At 43.4% G+C, this 20,092-nt stretch overlaps 1 protein-coding gene across 3 annotated transcripts in view; it reads right to left on the bottom strand.

Annotated features, from left to right (window-relative positions):
* LOC129828949 (inactive rhomboid protein 1-like) overlaps positions 1 to 19,704 on the bottom strand; it is a 51,855-nt gene extending 32,151 nt beyond the window's left edge. The window contains exons 1-2 of one of the 3 annotated variants that reach the window (XM_055890289.1): positions 19,258 to 19,704; positions 652 to 804 (exon numbers count right to left, since the gene is read on the bottom strand). In XM_055890289.1, the coding sequence (XP_055746264.1) occupies positions 652 to 768 (117 nt within the window). In that variant the 5' untranslated portion in view covers positions 769 to 804; positions 19,258 to 19,704. The remainder of the gene's footprint in view (positions 1 to 651; positions 805 to 19,257) is intronic. The other 2 variants (XM_055890290.1, XM_055890291.1) reach the window with 2 other exon arrangements.
* Positions 19,705 to 20,092: the final 388 nt, after the last annotated feature.

The following is a 20,092-nucleotide window of genomic DNA, read 5'->3' as shown; positions in this document are numbered from 1 at the left end:
TGTATCTGGAATGTAAGGGGTGTGTGTGTGTGTGTGTGTGTGTGTGTGTGTGTGTGTGTGTGTGTGTGTGTGTGTGTGTGTGTGTGTGTGTGTGTGTGTGTGTGTGTGTGTGTGTGTGTGTGTGTGTGTGTGTGTGTGTGCGTGTGCGTGCGTGGTTTGGTTATACTTTCCTTGTGTGGACCTGAGGATAGTGAAACAAGGAAAGCATTTTGCTGGTCCCCACAAGGAAAAAGTTTTTTTTAGGCTTAGGTTTAGGCTTACAATTAGGGTCAAGGGTTAGGGTTAGGGTTAGGGGTTAGAGTTTGGGGTTAAAGTTAGGGGTTAGGGTTAGGAGTTAGGGTTAGGGGTTAGGGTTAGGAGTTAGGGGTTAGGGTTAGGAGTTAGGGTTAGGGGTTAGGGTTAGGAGTTAGGGGTTAGGGTTAGGAGTTAGGGTTAGGTTTAGTTTTAGGGTTTTGGGGTTACGGTTAGGGTTTGGTTAAGGGTTAGGTTTAGGGTAAAATAGGGGTTAGGAAAAATAGGATTTTGAATGGGAATCAATTGTTTGGTCCCCACAAGTATAGTAAAACAAACGTGTGTGTGTGTGTGAGTGAGAGAGCGAGAGAGCGAGAGAGAGAGAGAGAGAGAGAGAGAGAGAGATATGTGTCATCATACCTGTATGAATGTTGAGGGCTCATCCAGGGACGTCTGTGGGGGGATGTCCACTCTGAGCCATGGAGGTTTCTTCCTCTGCAGACTGCTGCTCTCCTGGGGCTGGCCTGGCTCAGCCATGCTCTCTACTGCCCCCTACCGCGCTACACCTGCCAGCTGGAGACACAGGGAGAGGAGAGATGTGAGACAGGAGTTCAGAACACACACACACATTGCAGCCGTATTACAGATAAACCCAATGATCTGACTCAGAGCAGAGCGCATGAAGCAGCTTTATTGAGTACCTTTCATTATTGGGAAGTTGGCTGATCCTAATGCTGGTGATGCTGCCAGCCAGTCTAACACAAACAGACAACGTGCCCTCCAAACTGGACACAGCCTGCCCTGTGTCCACTGTCTGTCTGCCCATCTGGACACAGCCTGCCCTGTGTCCACTGTCTGTCTGCCCATCTGGACACAGCCTGCCCTGTGTCCACTGTCTGTCTGCCCATCTGGACACAGCCTGCCCTGTGTCCACTGTCTGTCTGCCCATCTGGACACAGCCTGCCCTGTGTCCACTGTCTGTCTGCCCATCTGGACACAGCCTCAGATTTAGTCTGCTCTATCGGGGCTCTCTCTATGTATATTCACTGTCTCTCTTCCATTCTTCGTAGTCATATATCTTTGTGTCGGGTATGCTGTCGCTGTACCACTGCATCAAAATCAAATCAAATTTTATTGGTCGCATACACATATTTAGCTGATGTTATTGCGGGTGTAGCGAAATGCTTATATCAAAGCAGACCTATAATTTCCATGGACTGTGTGTCTTTTAAGACTTTGTACTAGTATATTCTCCCACAAGGGGGCGATGATTGCCTCAAAAACTTCTCCTCATCCAACCCCACTCAATGTTGTACTGTATTTATTTTTATTTTTAAAATAAGGCAAGTCAGTTAAGAACAAATTATTATTTACCATGACGGCCTACCCCGACCCAACCCTAACCCGGACAACGCTGTACGCCACCCTATAGGACTCCCAATCATGGCCGGTTGTGATACAGCCTGGAATCAAACCAGGGTCTGTAGTGACACCTCTAGCACCGAGATGCAGTGACTTAGACCGCTGTGCCACTCAGGAGCCCCGAGGATTTACACTATGTCTTTGAACTCAGCCACCCCTGAGGATGTTCACATACACACGCACGCACACACACACACACACACACACACACACACACACACACACACACACACACACACACACACACACACACACACACACACACACACACACACACACACACACACACACACCACCGTCAGCACCGGAACCACTGCATCAACGGAATAGCCTGACTCAATCCAAGTATACTTAGGGGCTCCACTCCACACATACAAACATACACTACTAAGTAATCCTGTGGATAGAAGAACCACAGAGAGTCGTGATTGGTATACTGTACACATACAGTAGCACACCCACTGAGTCAAACCTAAACCCACACTGTCTCCAGACAAGCAGGGCTTCCTCACTGAAGCAGTTGACTAATAGATTGTTTGCCATGTGTCAAGAGCGAAGATATGATCTTTGATGTAAGCAAACTTGTATCCACATAATCCTTCATCCATTCAGCAGGGTGGTCTTGGCTGATCAACAGGAGGCCGTAAGGCATTGAGGCTGTCCTATGTCTGTGTGGTGACAATGTGGGATCTAACTATGATCTGGAAAAGAAGTCCTAGAGCCAGCCAATGTTAAATAAGAGTTAAACATGAGATGATCATGAAAAGGACATCTGAATGCAGCATCTGTAAGACTGAACAGACAACCACCATTTAAGGAGATATCAGATGTGGATGGTTTTGAGGTTCCTTTTGAAATATTTCTCAGAAGGGAAATTACAGTCGTTGGTCTTGCCATGAAATCATTAACAGAACAATCGTCTATTATATCATCATTGATTCTTGAGGCTTGAGACTCACTGAAGCCAAGTCCAACAAGCTGTGTGCTATTCAATACCAGCAGCGACACACTAGCCAGCCAGGCAGTCAGAGTGGGTGTGTTTCCAAACCCAAGGGAATGGAGTTTACGGTAAGAATTCAGAAAAAAAGCAGCAGTTATCCCTCAGCTGGCTGTGTTCTGAAGGTCATTCTGTGGCTGGTTCTGGCTGGCTGTGTTCTGAAGGTCATTCTGTGGTTGGTTCTAGAACCCTGTGTACTCCTTCAGAGTCTTTCAGAGCCAGAGAGAGTAAACACACTCCTACAAATAGCATCTCACCAGAACAATATGACCATATCCTATGGCCACACATACACACGCACACGCACACACACATGCACACGCACGCACACACAGTTGCACGTACTTACACAAACTGTGGTTAAGGCCTAAGTCAGAAGTTAGTAGTATGAGAGGTAAAATAATAAGAAGAGCACTCCCCTTTTCTCTCATCCCCTTTTGACACAAAACAGCATTCAACACACGTAGTTTACTATTCCATGATCCCTCTATCCCTCTTTCACCCGGTCAGTTCTTTCCATCTGTGTGTGTGTGTGTGTGTGTGTGTGTGTGTGTGTGTGTGTGTGTGTGTGTGTGTGTGTGTGTGTGTGTGTGTGTGTGTGTGTGTGTGTGTGTGTGTGTGTTTGACAAGCAGATTAAGGTCCAACGGACAGGCTTTAATCCTGCAGTAGACCACATGATAATACGCCTCCTCCTGTCTGTCAGCCTAGAAGGAGATCAGGACATGGATTGGACGGGTGATGTCATAAACATAAAGAATCTCCAGGAAGTCAACCTGCACCAGGAGTCAAAAGGAACGGAATGGAAATGCGTTTTCACTGAATGAAACTGAATGAATGTGTTTGAATGGACTTGCTCTTGTGTTATGCAATTGGTGTTGATTTCACTACTTAAAAAATAATCATATTTAACCTTTATTTAACTAGGCAAGTCAGTTAAGAACAAATTCTCATTTACAATGACGGCCTACAAAATACTGTAAACTACAGTATATGGATGGATTGGGAGAAACAGCTGGATCTTCTCTTACAGTTACGCTTCAAGTACTTAGGCCTGTTTTGCATTCAGGGACATTTCTTCCAGACACATCTTGCTGAAATTAAACAGAATGTCACATTGCATAAAAGAGTTGTCCAAACATTGTCCTCTCCTACCCTGTTTGCTGTGCTCATGGAAAGAGCTTTGCGCCGGACAGTACTGGGGTTGAACTGAGCTCAAGTTACTCTTCATTGTGTCTGTTTCAATAGCCTTGCACTTTCCAAACCAATCTTTCTCCTACTCTCTCCTACTCTCTCTCTCTCTCTCTCTCTCTCTCTCTCTCTCTCTCTCTCTCTCTCTCTCTCTCTCTCTCTCTCTCTCTCTCTCTCTCTCCTCTCTCTCTCTCTCTCTCTCCTCTCTCTCTCTCTCTCTCTCTCTCTCTCTCTCTCTCTCTCTCTCTCTCTCTCTCTCTCTCTCTCTCTCTCCTCATCTTTCCTTCCTTTTCTCTTCTTCTCTTTTTCTACCTCTCTCATTTCAACCTTCCTTGCTCGAGTACAGAAATGCCAGGCTGTATTTTTTGACATTATAATTGACACTTCCTTCACCGACTGTGTTTCCCTGTGTCTCAAAATAGCTTTTTTTATTTTTAAAAGCGAAACAATCACTCGATTTAGAACTCAGGATAAGGTCAGTGTAACCTTACAGAGCCCAATACCACCTCTTCTCATTTCAGCTTGACAGAGTATTGTAGAGGAGCTCTGCATTTTATGCTTTATGCACCATGGACAAAGCAATGGGCCTGATATCATCTCAGTTCAAACAGTGATGATATTTATTCTCTTGTGTCATGTAAATGGACTCGTGTGTTATGAATCTTTGGCTGAAATCAATATTTGATGTGTTGGAAAAATCGAACCCCAGCGAACCCGCCATCTGCTCTTAGATAAGTCCTAGTTATGTGTCCCCCCTCCCCCCGTGACATCATCAGAGGTCTGTGTAGTGGGTTTTGATCTGTGCCAGATGTTACAGTCATATCTCTTTGTGTGTGTGTTCTCCAGCGATGGATGACCTCATTTTGTTGCTTCCTTTCTGCGAGTGGTGCTGTGTTGTGTGTGTGTGTTGTGTTTGTTGTGTTGTGTCCCTCTTCCGGTGCCTTACCCTCGCTTTGTTTGACTACAACACACGCTCAGACCAGCTGCAAAAAACACATCTACCTAACAACAGTGAGTATAACAGAGAAAACAGCCACAGAATGCACAATAAAAGTATGACCTACAGCAGGGATGGGCTGCTTTGATGGGGGTGGGGGCCACAAAGAAACGGGTCTGCGTACCCACAACCATACCCCCCCCCTCCAAAAAAAACACCACTACCTTGCGAGTAAAACATTTTAGCGGCCCCCCACGTGACAGCGAAAATCATTTTAAAGTTCATCTCCTGCAATTCTGCACATTTTGCCATGCGGCGTAGAGAAAATGTTGCCATTTTAAAGCAAGTTTGCTGCAATTCTACACATTTTGCCATGGTGCGAAGAGAAGAGTTTGCAATTTTCTAACAAATTTCCTGCAATTCTATACATTTTGTCATAGGGTGGAGGCAAATGTTCGTTGTTTTTAATATGATAACTGATGATCAATGGACACCGCACAGTTTGGTCATTCGACCATTCTAACTACAAGTTTAGATAGCTGGCCGCTAGACTAACTTACCAATAAATAAATAAAATAGCTGACATGCGCTAATTGAGTGGCTGCTGATACACAATCACATTTCGAAATTGCACCTTGTGTATTCTAACTCTCAACAGTAAGTTGAGAGCCTGACTTAATTGGTCCGCGGGCCTACAAAAGGGTTGCCGCGGGCCGCATGCGGCCAGTTGCCCATTGCTGACCTGCAGTAAAGAAGACGGTGCACTCATTGGCACAGAAAGTCGATTGTATTTGTAGTTCATCTCCTTATCATATTGGAAAGAGAATGTATGGATTTTTTAAGAAGTTCAAACAAGAGGTCACATTTTAGTTTGACTCCACTAAGGTTTACCCACATTTTGGACTAACTGTTCCATAATCCACCCACACCGTCATCATCCCCAGCAGCAAAACCAAGCCAGAATATGATCTGATAAAGAGAAAATACAGTCATCTTTTTTGTTTTCCAACTCATTCTACTATTGACATATGTCACCAAGTTTAATCTGGTATTACGGGTCCATTCTATTTACCTCAATCCTCAGACCCAGTGGTCAACCAGGAAACAGTGGGAAGTATAAGCTTTTTACTAAAGACTTCCTCTCTTTTTTCATAAAGCCCAATCCTGACGTAAATGTATATGCATAACTTGAATTTAAAACAAATCCCATGCACATCAACACAAGATTTATGAGAACGGCTGTTGTGTGCGTTCCTCAAGATAAGATCCGGTCTATAATGCATTATGTATCGCTAGGGAAGTAGAGGTAGCATCAAAGTTCTCTATTGCACAAACCACCACCAAGCTAGCACAGACCATTCTCAACCTTTATTTGACCAGGGTAAGTTAACCATACCAGAAGTCCTGTGGTAGTGGTGCCCTTGATAGTCATGGCGCACCGCCTGGTTGGCTCGACACTCTGTGGTGCACATGCTCGGAAATACCTCACATTCCTCCTGAGAGACCAGGCCGTTCCACCCCATTTCACCCCACTCAGTTCTCTTTCTGGTGGCGTGAACCGTGATGGTGTGGAATGGCTGTACAGCTACAGAACCAAAACCACTCTGCCAGCCTGATTCAGCTACGAGGCTTTCGGGAAACTCACCCCCTAGGCCTCTGTTATTGAGCCATAGCCATGAAAATGCAGACGTAGCAAAAGACCAGCTGTTTTCACAGTAAGAGTTCTCAGTAGTCCAATAGAGAATATTCACACACATAAATTAAGCCCTCAAACATCAACAGTTTCAGTCATTCATTGTCCTGGGCTGGTTTAATACTGTATGTAAAAATCACAGAAGTGTAAAAGCTTGCTATGCTGAACCCCCGAATTCTACAAACCGAAACGGTCTCACTAGTTCACTAGATCTTTCAAGACCATTTACAGTGAATGCGGGTTTTCCTTCGATCCTAAAAAAGTGCACACCAGGCATTTATATACAGTATTAAACACTCTATTTGTATTCAGGATTGCAGGAGGATTCCAGCCCAGCTGGAGCTCTGAATGTCACTCTGAAAGCATGTGTAAGAGGCTGGTTATCAGCCAAGCTCTCAGTCCCTCAGGAGATTACCAAGCCGTGAAAAAGAAGGAGAGGAAGGAGGAGAGGAGAGAACATGAACAGGAGGAGAAGACATACAAAGGGGGTGGGTTGGAGAAAAACACATGACACATTGAAGAAGAAGAAAAGAGAGAGGAAAGAGAGAAGTGCTGTGGTAATTCTACTGGGACCCATCATCCCTCCCTCCAGACCCCTCGGACTCCCTGGCCATGGGTCTCTTCCCCTGGATAACTCACAGACCTGAGTGGGTCTATCTATCTGTATACATCATTTCCATTGCATACGCTATCGTAGCTGTAGACTTCCAGTCATTGCCAGAATATCGCAGTATCCCCTTAACTCAGTGAGTTAAAGGTCTGGTGTTAATAATGATGCTAATGACACTAAAGAAAGAAAAGCCCACACAGGCACTGCTTTATTCCTGCACTAACATAATTATGTCAGGTCTGCTTCTAAATAAAACTTATTGACATAACATTCACTCAATTTGCATACCTTTGAAATATAAATGACTGTTCTAAGTTAATGAAGATATCTCGGAAATTATGTAAACAAAATATTACATTCCAAATGGAATGGAAAAATCCTATAGTGAAAACTCACTGCAGTTCCAACATTTCCAATATATTATCACAGCATATTTGACTGCCAGGAAACCTTGAAATAAAAAGTTACAATTCTTCCCAATATCATACCAAGTTACTTCAAAAGCCTGGGCAGAAGGCACAGCAGAAGGCATAGCCTGGTTCCCATCTGTCAGTTTGTCATTTTTAAACAGTGAGTTGACGACAGAGACCCAGAATGAGAGGGAAAGAGTGAGAGGCAGGGCGGAAATGGCCAGACCTACCACAAAGCGGTCCCTCAGGGGAGAGGAGAGAATACAGACACAGTTAGGAGTCTGAGGGTTGGTCTCTTCTCCAACTGGCACTGAACAAACTGCCTGGGAAAAGAAACACTATTACGCTGTCACCACTACCCACTACCCACTACCCACACTACCCACACTACCCACTACCCACACTACCCACTACCCACTACCCACACTACCCACTACCCACTACCCACTACCCACTCCAGTCAGTCGGCAGACTAAGGGCTCAAATGCATGGCACACTTTTCCATATAGTGCACTACTGTGATGTGGCTTCACATATCACGGTCTCAAGCCAACAGTCCTATCACCTGACAACAAAATGTCATCCAATTCCATAAAGACTGTGTGGAACAAGCTCAGAATGGAATGGGAGTCGGTATTCCAATTCTGTTTCATTCCATTCCGGAATGGAACTCTGAGAGCCGTTTGCGTATCAGAAACACACCAGAGGTAACGGCCCATAGTGTCCATTAGCAAAAAGGAATTATGAAGCATTAGCTACAGTTTCATAGGGGTACACATCCACTGAGAGCACTGTCTCTGAGCTGCTATAAGCTTCATGGAGCCCACTGACTAATGACGGTGTGAATCAATTCTAATCCTACATTACGTTGGTTCGCTATAATGCAGTAGGAAGGATCCACCTGTAACTCACCTGAAGGAGACACAACTCCACAGACCTTTTACCACTTTATGACATGGTGTAATATTTGTAATATGACATGGTTCAAATGGACTCCGGCTGCTGCCTGGTCTACCTTCTACACTCACGTTACACTGTAAATGACAGTTATAACGGCGGTAAATCTGCTCCCATCCTCCAGTTCACAATGTTGTTTTTGATACTGATACCCAGCGGCTAGTGCTTGACTAATATGCAGTGAGACTGGAGGAGGCTTGGCGGCCCAACACACATTTCAGATTACATGCAGTTGCAGTTTTATGAGTTCAATGAATCTATCACTAACTAATACATCTATTAATAAACTCATAAAAGCCCAACACAGACATTCACCAGGCCATTCCAATGTCACTTTATTTTTCGCTGAAAAATGTGCCCCATGTGCTATGGATATTTAGCCTGTACACTGTCATTGTGTCAAAGGCACCAACGGCTTTCTGATGTCTGCTGGGAATGTGATAGATGACAGATCTTTAGATGACACAGTCCCATAATTAATAACAAAGACCGAGAGAGAGAGAGAGAGAGAGAGAGAGAGAGAGAGAGAGAGAGAGAGAGAGAGAGAGAGAGAGAGAGAGAGAGAGAGAGAGAGAGAGAGAGAGAGAGAGAGAGAGAGAGAGAGAGAGAGAGGAGATGAGAGAGAGGAGAGAGAGAGAAGAGAGAGAGAGAGAGAGAGAGAGAGAGAGAGTGTCAATCTCTTTATGGAAGACTCCTTTGTCTCAGCTAGCTGGTGGAAGTGAAGACCATTGTCACAGTCAATGTGTGGCCTTTAGTCTGCTCTGATGAATAGAGCTCCTTATGGACCATCCACATGCTGTGACTTAGACATAACAGCTTCCTCTGTTGGCTCGCACTGGATAAAAACATCTAATGGTAATTGCGCACAGATGCTGCATTGGAGAAAAGGGTGGAGAGGGAGAAAAATGACACTGAAAAGAATATTTAGAGAGGAGAATGAAGAATGTCATAATTGTGGCTGCTTTGAAACGAAGCACTCAGTCTGGAGTCACCATGAATAACTTTGGCCTTTGTGACAGCACTGACATCATCCATGTTAATTGACATCAATGAAAGATGTGACTAGACTTTGGTGAAGCATTTTCCATTCAACCGCTCAAGTTTGGTGAGACTTTTATGGGGGATTCTAGCCTCCATTACACACCTACATTTACATGTATTTTCTCTCTGCAAAATCTAAATCTTAGCCAAAATATAACCCTATCCCCAACCTACAGCAATCTCCCTAAATGAAACTCATCTATCTATCTATCTATCTATCTATCTATCTATCTATCTATCTATCTATCTATCTACTCTGCCCATCCCGCTATGTAGGCTGTTGCCCCCAGCCTGCATAGCAGTAGATCCCAGATCATCTCAGATCACATCCCAGATCATCATCACGGAGGATCATCTCAGATCACATGGCAGATCACATCTTGTTCATGTCATTCTGTGGGAAGCCCAAACAAACAGCAACCACCACAAATGGTTTTACAGCAACAAGCCCAGTAAATGCCAGTGCTGTCATATCCCTATCATCTGATGGAAAAGACAATCTCCCTTCACAGAGGGAAGAGTGTAAGAAGTTCGTACCTCTGGGTGTAATGACTAAGGTGTTGGACTGACAGTTGCGGAGAGTTGCAAAGTTCCGGCCGGGTTACCAATTCACTGAAATATCCTAGCAACACTTTCCTTGAACCTTCTAATATAAAGTCTACTACATAATGGAGTTATGATAATGTCAACATAAAGTCTTACCAGCAGGGATGGGGTCGACTCCATTTCAAATCAATCCCCCCCCCAAAATCTGAATAGGAAAAATGATTTTTAAAACGTGTACCTTTTCAATCTCCTGAATTGACAGGATTAAAATGGGACTGACCCTAACCAGTATTGTCACATGGAGCCAGGTGAGATGATAATACAGGTGAGGAAACAGTAGACTGATATTGACTTACTACTACTACTACTGAAAGGTCACTGGTTCGAATCCCAGGGCAGACAAGGTGAAAAATCTATTGCTGTGCCCTTGAGCAAAGCACTTAACCCTTATTGCTCCCTGTCCGTGTCTTAGGGGAAGTTGGAATATGCAAAAAAACTAATTTCTATGGACAAATATAAGCACCGCCCAAATTACTACTGGCTCCTACTAATGGTGCTACTACAGCAGCAGCTTCGCTGGTGACAGGTCAGGATAGCACAACAGCATCAGCCTTGATATAAACATGATAAATACCATCACTGATTTGATTTACTGCCTACTGTGCCTAGCAGAAAACATGCCCAGACACGCTTCCCATGGCTGCTGTGTGTGTGTAGGGGGATTGAAGTTGACGCTGGAATTAGAAAAGGGGACACACCAATATGTAACAAACAGGAAACAAGCAGAACGAGGAAAAGGTTAGATGGATATCTACTCTCTCTCTCCCCCCCATCTCTTTCTTTCTCCATCATGCTGTCTCTCTCTCTCTCTCTGTAGGATAATAAACAACATGTGAGCATGTTTCACTACCAAGCCACACCCTTCATAATGCGTTACCACTTTGCATAACTGATTCCAAAGTACTCCCACATACAGTACTTACCTCAGAGTAACACCACATCATCCACGGACTGTTGCTAAACACCGGACCAGCACCTTGCTGCTGTAAAGAGGAATTCGGAAGCTGTTGTGTCATTCACTGGAATTTCCCTCGAGGGAACCATTGGATTTCATGCCCTTCAATCTGTTGGTGCATGCAGGATAGGCCCTAGTCCAGAGTAAGACCAGTGTGTTATGTTTCTAGCTAAGTATCGTGTTGGGAAAAAAGGCATATCCCATCTGTTGTCAACTAATCATGTTGACAACAGAAACAGCATGGGTGTGGGATGTCTCAAACCCTCAGCATTCTATCGACCAGCTTTTATAGAGGAACATCGTTGTAATAAGCAATGTAACCATACGTAATACACCATGTAACACAATATGTAATACACCATGTAACACCATACATAATACACCATGGAACACCATATGTAATAAGCAATGTAACCAAACGTAATACACCATGTAACACAATATGTAATACACCATGTAACACCATACATAATACACCATGTAACACCATATGTAATAAGCAATGTAACCAAACGTAATACACCATGTAACACAATATGTAATACACCATGTAACACCATACATAATACACCATGTAACACCATATGTAATAAGCAATGTAACCAAACGTAATACACCATGTAACACAATATGTAATACACCATGTAACACCATACATAATACACAATGTAACACCATATGTAATAAGCAATGTAACCATACGTAATACACCATGTAACACCATATGTAATAAGCAATGTAACCATACGTAATACACCATGTAACACAATATGTAATACACCATGTAACACCATACATAATACACCATGTAACACCATATGTAATAAGCAATGTAACACCATACGTAATGCACCATGTAACACCATACGTAATACACCATGTAACACCATATGTAATACAACATGTAACACCATATGTAATACACCATGTAACACCATATGTAATACACCATGTAACACCATATGTAATGCACCATGTAATACCATATGTAACACACCATGTAACACCATATGTAACGCACCATGTAACACCATATGTAATACAACATGTAACACCATATGTAACGCACCATGTAACACTATATGTAATACACCATGTAACACCATATGTAATACACCATGTAACACCATATGTAACGCACCATGTAACACTATATGTAATACACCATGTAACACCATATGTAATACACCATGTAACACCATATGTAACGCACCATGTAACACTATATGTAATACACCATGTAACACCATATGTAACGCACCATGTAACACCATATGTAATACACCATGTAACACCATATGTAATACACCATGTAACACCATATGTAACGCACCATGTAACACCATATGTAATACACCATGTAACACCATATGTAACGCACCATGTAACACCATATGTAATACACCATGTAACACCATATGTAATACACCATGTAACACCATATGTAACGCACCATGTAACACCATATGTAATACAACATGTAACACCATATGTAATACACCATGTAACACCATATGTAATACAACATGTAACACCATATGTAATACACCATGTAACACCATATGTAATACACCATGTATGCACGCTTAATGAGTGTGACCAAATTATTCAGATGGTTCGATGAGTCAGTCTATGGAAGGACCATAACGACGTCCACTAATAACTACTTTTACATAGAAGCCTTGAGTCATCAGAAGTCACTTCCTATCAGACAGGAAACCAAAACAAACACTTGAGGTTATGGGTCAGTTTTTCTCTCCATGGGATCCTATCATCCTTCTGCAAGATGAATAAGAGGAAATTGACCCTGTCTTTAAACGCTTACTCTCTCACACATGTTGGGAGAATGGGGTAAATTCTGTATAGAATTTGGGGATTGTTGTTTGTTATAACACAGGGCACAGCTGAAAAAGAGACCCTGGTCTCATTTGGGATTCTCTGCATAAATAAAGGTTAAATAAATAAAAAATCTGCAAATATTCTAAGGGATTGCCTAATGCCTGCCTCAAATATATCACCAGCCATATACTCACATATACAGGTGGGAAAATGAGAATGTTCCAAGTTATTACAGTTTTTTCCAACTGCTTACACACAAAATCTTTTCATGTCACACGATTTTTGAAACCTCTCACTCAAAGTGCAAAACTACACACCAAATATCCAAAACCATAAGCTATTTCTCAGCCTTTGACTCAGTTGTCAATTGCATAAAACACTTTTTTCAAAACACTACACACAATTCTCTACCTAAAACACAAAAATCTAACAGGAAGTGACTTGCTTTCCTTTTCCAAACACAACCAATCAAAATGCTACACTTATTCGCCAGGTCACACACACACTCCTCACATGTGCAAACACTAATAGCTTAACTGATCACTAACCAATCACTGCTTGACTGTAGTATATGCCTATAAATAGGTCAAAGGTCAGATTACCTGTTTTGAACAATGGACAGAGAGCAAGAGGAGTAGGAGGGAGAGGAAGAGGAAGAAGAGGACGAGGGCAAAGAAGAGAAGGAAGGAGAGCCATCTCTGATGAGATTAGGGCAACACTTGTTGATCATGTGATCAACCACGGTTTGACCATGAGAGAGGCTGGACTGAGAGTCCAGCCCAACTTGAGTCGATTTACAGTGGCGTCCATAATTCGAACCTTCAGAAATGAGAACAGGTATGCAACTATACGTATGACTGCATAGTATTGCAAAACATTTGTAACTCTAAGCCATCGATTTACTGCACTGCATTGAATGAATGAAGTTGGTTATCATGCTGTACTACATTTTTTGTACATTGTTTACAGTTCCTATGCTGAACACATACTGTGTTTGAATTCTGTACAGAGTGGAAAGGCAAAGACATCATGGAGGACGAGGACGCTTGTTTACAGATGTACAAGAGACTGCAACTATAAATAGGGTTTTGGCCAACAATGCAATTAGGATTCGAGAGATAAGAGAGCATATCTTGAATAATGACACCATATGTAACAACATCAATGCTGTAAGCCTGTCGACCATACAACGCATCCTCCAATGGCACCGAGTGACGATGAAACAACTTTACAAGGTGCCATTTGAGAGAAACTCTGACAGAGTCAAGAATATGCGACATTACTTTGTAGAGGTATGTATGCAACACTACTTCCAGTACTTCAGACATACCATATTTACTCATCTGTATATCCTTTTGTCTGTTACAGAGAGTATTGGAGCTGGATGCCCATGTAATTCGCCATGAATTTATTTATGTGGATGAGGTTGGCTTCAACCTCACCAAAACCAGGCGCCGCGGAAGAAATGTAATAGGACAGAGGGCAATTACCAATGTCCCTGGACAGCGTCGGGGTAATATAACTATGTGTGCTGCCATCACTCAAAACGGGGTCCTCCATCACAATGCCACACTGGGTCCGTACAACACCGGCCATATGCTCACTTTTCTGGATGCAATTTCCACAATGCTTGTCCCTGATCCAGATCAGGAGCCTGCTAGATTTGTGGTTTTATGGGACAATGTTAGTTTTCACCGGGCTGTTCTGGTCCACAACTGGTTTGCCACCCATCAACAATTTGTAGTTTTGTACCTACCCCCATATTCACCTTTTCTAAATCCCATAGAGGAATTCTTCTCAGCCTGGCGCTGGAAAGTGTATGATCGCCAACCCTATGCCCGCATGCCGCTTCTCCAGGCAATGGAGGACGCATGTGGGGACATAGAGGTTGCCTCTGTCCAAGGTTGGATACGCCATGCTAGGGATACTTCCCTTGATGTTTGGCAAGAGAAAACGTATCTTGTGATGTGGACGAAGTATTGTGGCCAGACCCAGGCCGGAGAAGAGATGAAGCGTAGCTTAGCACTGGTGACTGCCCCCCCTACCAATTCCTGGACTGCCCCCCCCCCCCCCCCCCCCCCCCGGGACCCCACACACACAATTGTGTTCTTTACTGTATTCTAAAGAATATACTTTTGGTTTACATATGTTTATGGTTTTGTTGTATGCTACTGTATACAACAGTACTGTTTGGCCTAATAAATATTTTCTGTTTCTACATTGCATTGGTGTTTACAGTGTACTTGTTACCCCTCTCGGCAGATTACTTTCACTGTAGAACATTGTATTGAAATGTAGATATAAGCCTATGAAAGACCAAAGAGCTTTAGATTTAGAACAACAGTGTTTACATGGTATATCCAAAAATGTACTATTATGAAAGCAGTGTTTGCCATTTGATGCAAATGCTTCATTCGGACATGTGTTTATGGCATTTTGAATGCAGTGTTACATTTTGAAGGAGATGTGAGGCATTTTGCATTTTGTGTGTGCAGTTTTGGTAATTGTGTGTAGAGTTTTGAAAAAAGGAGACAGTTTTGAAAACGTGTGTAAGCAGTTGGAAAAAACTGTAATGCTCCTGTGCTGGTCACATGTCTCGGCTGTAGCCAGGGAAACATCGATAGCACAAAAATGGATTGGAGGGGGAGGATAGAGAGAGAGAAAGAGAGAGAGAGCGAGAGCGAGAGAGAGAGAGAGAGAGAGAGAGAGAGAGAGAGAGAGAGAGAGAGAGAGAGAGAGAGAGAGAGAGAGAGAGAGAGAGAGAGAGAGAGAGAGATGGCATTCCACCTGTTTCTTTCATTTCAACACTTGGCTCTGGCCCCTGGCTACAGTATGAACAGAACTTCTCTGGCGACTGGCTCCCATAGTGGCTGCTATCTAGAACCTAAAAGGGTTCTTCGGCTGTCCCCATCGGAGAACCCTTTGAAGAACCCTTTTTGGTACCAGGTAGAACTCTTTTGATTTCCCTCTGTGTAAAGGGTTCTACATGGAACTCAAAAGGGTTCTACCTGGAACCAAAATAAATACATGAGATCATAGTTGACTTCCCTCAGGCAAGTCTGGGGATCCCACCCCAATGACCTGTGTGTGTGTGTGTGTGTGTGTGTGTGTGTGTGTGTGTGTGTGTGTGTGTGTGTGTGTGTGTGTGTGTGTGTGTGTGTGTGTGTGTGTGTGTGTGTGTGTGTGTGTGGGTTTGTGTTTGTAACAAAGACCGAGAGAGAGAGAGAGAGAGAGAGAGAGAGAGAGAGAGAGAGAGAGAGAGAGAGAGAGAGAGAGAGAGAGAGAGAGAGAGAGAGAGAGAGAGAGAGAGAGAGAGAGAGAGAATGTATTTCACCTGTTTCTTTCATTTCAACACTCAGCTCTGGCCCCTGGCTACAGTATGAACAGAACTTCTCTGGCGACTGGCTCCCACAGTGGCTGCTATCTAGAACCTAAAAGGGTTATTCGGCTGTCCCCATCGGATAACTTTTTTTGGTACCAGGTAGAACCATTTTGGGTTCCATGTTAAACCCTCTGTGTAAAGGGTTCTACAAGGAACAAAAAAGGGTTCTACCTGGAACCCAAAGGGGTTCTACCTGGAACCAAAAAGAGATATCCTATGGGGCCAGCCGAAGAACACTTTTGGAACCCTTTTTTCTAAGAATGTAGAGTTGGCATGATACAGTCTGAAGTGTAATGAGCAGACTTAGTTTGGTCTTGTGTTGTTTATCTCATAACTCAATCAGCCACAGTGTGATCTAATCTCAATTGATGATGTAATAAAATTGAGATTACGAAATGGTAGATTGCAGAAAAGAGGATTATCGGTAATAGTATTGGTGCTCTTTCCCAAATCATAATCCAATGGTCCCTACATCCAAAACTCCCTATCAGACATTCAGTGAGAAGGAATAGAGAATGACAGTAAAAGTAAAGATAGAGGATATGGAAATCATGTTGCCCTTTCCTGCCTCACAAGACTCAAAATAAAAACATGAGATCATAGTTGACTTCCCTCAGGCAAGTCTGGGGATCCCACCCCAATGACCTGTGTGTGTGTGTGTGTGTGTGTGTGTGTGTGTGTGTGTGTGTGTGTGTGTGTGTGTGTGTGTGTGTGTGTGTGTGTGTGTGTGTGTGTGTGTGTGTGTGTGTGTGTGTGTGTGTGTGTGTGTGTGTGTGTGTGTGTGTGTGTGTGTGTGTGTGCCTGAGGAAATGGCATGCATGTACTTTAAAACAGAAAGCAAATAGGCCTATACATTGTACACTCTTCGAATTAGTGGTGACTCGAGGGACCCTGGAGAACCTCAAGGAACACCTGGAGTTCCTCAAGGAACCATTGCTAGTCAATGGTTCATATTTGCACCTTTGACTAGTTGAGGGGTTCTTGGAGGAACCTTTAATGTTTCAATTTAGCAAAGGGTTTCTGGAGGAACCCTGGACTGGAGGTGTGGCTTAGTAGGGTCATGGCTTTCAGATAGATCTTTTTAGGCCACCTGTGGGAGTAAATGTCATTCCTGTTCATCTGTTTTGTTGTATTGTCATCACATGTTAAGGTTGAACACTAACAGTTTTGTAGCTTCAATGAGGCTTATAGAGGTGTATGACATGCACATTTGTGAAGCATTCCTTCTTTTTACCCCCTCAAATCACAACTCCGGTTCTTAGACGATGACCCAAACTGGTCAAAAATGTCAAAACGGAAAAGACCAGACAAACAACAGACCAACAACAGACCAGACCAGAAGACCTGTACTGTTTGTCCATTTTGAGACGCCGTAGCCAGTTTACACTTCCTCAAAATAGTCCAAATTAATCTACGATAACTCAAGAAATGTGTCATTAACTTTGATGTTTTTGCAGAGGAGATCTTAGTCACTCAATTTTAAAGCTAACTAATATGTTTGGTGCAGTGTTTCGCAATGAAGAAATGTGCATGAAAACGAGTCGTCTCTTGTTGAAAGACAACAAAGACTTTACTGAAAAATACCTACTGTTGACCTATCACAGATGAAGGGGTGTGGCCTAAAGAAAAAAATGGATGCACGAACAACCGAAAACAAACGTTACCGAAGTCCAAAACTAACAAAATGTTGTTGTAATATATGCACAAACTCTTCCGAACGGTTTTGGCTGTTACTCCCCTGGTCTGGTTCCCTCTCACAGAACCAGACCAGAACCAGGAACCATTCATCACCACACAAGAAGAGGCGCGGAGGAAGGACCAAAACTCTAAACCTACGCCGAAAGCAGGCGACAGGGGAGTACTAACAGCACCAGACCACCAGAAGAAGCATGGAGAAGGGACCAAACACCCGACCTTCACTCGAAGCGAGCAGCCCACAGGGAATTTCCACCATTGACCTGCAGGTCTAGGGCTCCTTTGTGTGTCTGCTTGCTCCTCAGGTTGTCCTTCCTGCCCTCTATAGATGCCAACTCAGCCCCCGTTCCCGGTTCTTGGTTCACAATTCCTGTTTTTCCTGTTTCCTCCCAGGTCCCCAGTACCAGTACCAAAACCAGCACCAACCCCTGGTTTCCAGCCCTGGTACCAGCACGATTTCTAACCCGGCCCCAACACCAACCCAGGTTTTCCTGGTCCCAGCCCCAACAGCAGCACCAACCCTGGACACAGCACCGACCAACCACAACTACCAGCTCCATCCAACAACTGCCAGCCCAGACCCCACAGCTTCTCCCCCCCAACACAAAGACACTAACACACCGGCAACCACTCCACCAGACCAACCATGACTGACTGACTAACTAATTGATGGACTGATTATTGATACCTGATTATTCACTGAATATATATATTATTATTTTTTCTTGTTTTTTATTTTGATCTGTTTAGCTTAAGTTGGTTTGATTACTTATTGTTTGAATTGTTTATTGTTTTGAATTTTAACCAAATTGATTTGACATTTTTACTTATAATGTATTTTGAAAAACTGCACTGACAAGTGAAATTAAATAAATCTTTACACAAGAGTTCCTCAAAGACCCGTTTCAGAGGGTTTTTGAAATATAAAGGATCCCCCTGTATGGCCATTTTGGGAACCCCAAAGGGGTCTTCCAGCCCTGGCTCCTTTACTTCTAAGCGTGTATGCTACAGCATCACGGATGCAATACTATCGGCTTGTCACAGTAGGCTGTACAGTCGAAATCATGTTTTGAAAAATTTAAGTGTGTTGGATTGAGGCCAAATGCAATCCTCTCTCATTATTCAAATCCTATTTTCCCTCGAATAGCCTACACAATGTGCATCATAACATAGATTTGGCATCTCCAGTAGAAAACTCTAAATGTTAAGTTTGTAATTCTTTGCACTTTTATTTTAATTTTTTTAGAGTAGCCTACCAAAGCATTATAGTCTCATAATTGCCAGAGCACCTACCTTACTGAAAATGCTCCGGTCCTCAACAGCTTGCTCCACCTTGTTGGTCGCACTCCGATGAACAATATACCGTGTAAATCAAGTCACTTCATGACTCAATCATGCAACTGCCAGATGACATATACAATATAACCTATTTTAAAACTGCATCCGAAAGGGGGCGATTCTGTCACTCTCACAAACCATGTCCTCTTCGTTGCCTTAACAGAGACACTCTCCCACCGCTGGCTGTCCCCGGGTCGGCTCGGCTAATTCTGCGGGGAATTTCAGTCCGACTTTACAGTTTCGCTCCCGGGTACCGGGAACGGACACGCGAGGTTGACTGTGCTGTGCTGGAGAGAAACCGAGAGTTGTCAAACGTCACCGCCAACCGGTGTGCCCGCGCTATAGCAGGCGCGCGTGCGTCTTCTTTATGCGTGAGTATGAAATAGATACACCGTTCTACCATAGAGAGCCAGCCATATATGGTTCATGTAGTTGTGAGAGCATGTTATATTTTTCCTTATCCTTTAAAACTCATTGCAACCCCTCACTTCTGATGAGCCATGGATACCTCCTGATACTAGATACCCTAACCAGTGAAGCCAAGAATAACACCACAGAACCCCTCCTGGCAAAACCCTATCCAGGTGGGCTCTTTTCTCCTTCCTACAGAGCCTGCGGGTTGGGTGTCCATTGGTGTTCTGTTCTGTCTAACTGTCTTCCTTTATATCTGGGTTACTATTCCTGTCTAATCCAAAAATCTCAAATCAAATGTATTCGTCACATACACGTGTTTAGTAGATGTTATTGCAGGTGTAGGGAAATGCTTGTGTTTCTAGCTCCGACAGTGCAG

The sequence above is a fragment of the Salvelinus fontinalis genome, chromosome 30, assembly GCF_029448725.1.
Source record: "Salvelinus fontinalis isolate EN_2023a chromosome 30, ASM2944872v1, whole genome shotgun sequence".
NCBI classification, from domain to species: domain Eukaryota; kingdom Metazoa; phylum Chordata; class Actinopteri; order Salmoniformes; family Salmonidae; genus Salvelinus; species Salvelinus fontinalis.
This window is presented reverse-complemented; position numbering and strand designations above follow the sequence as displayed.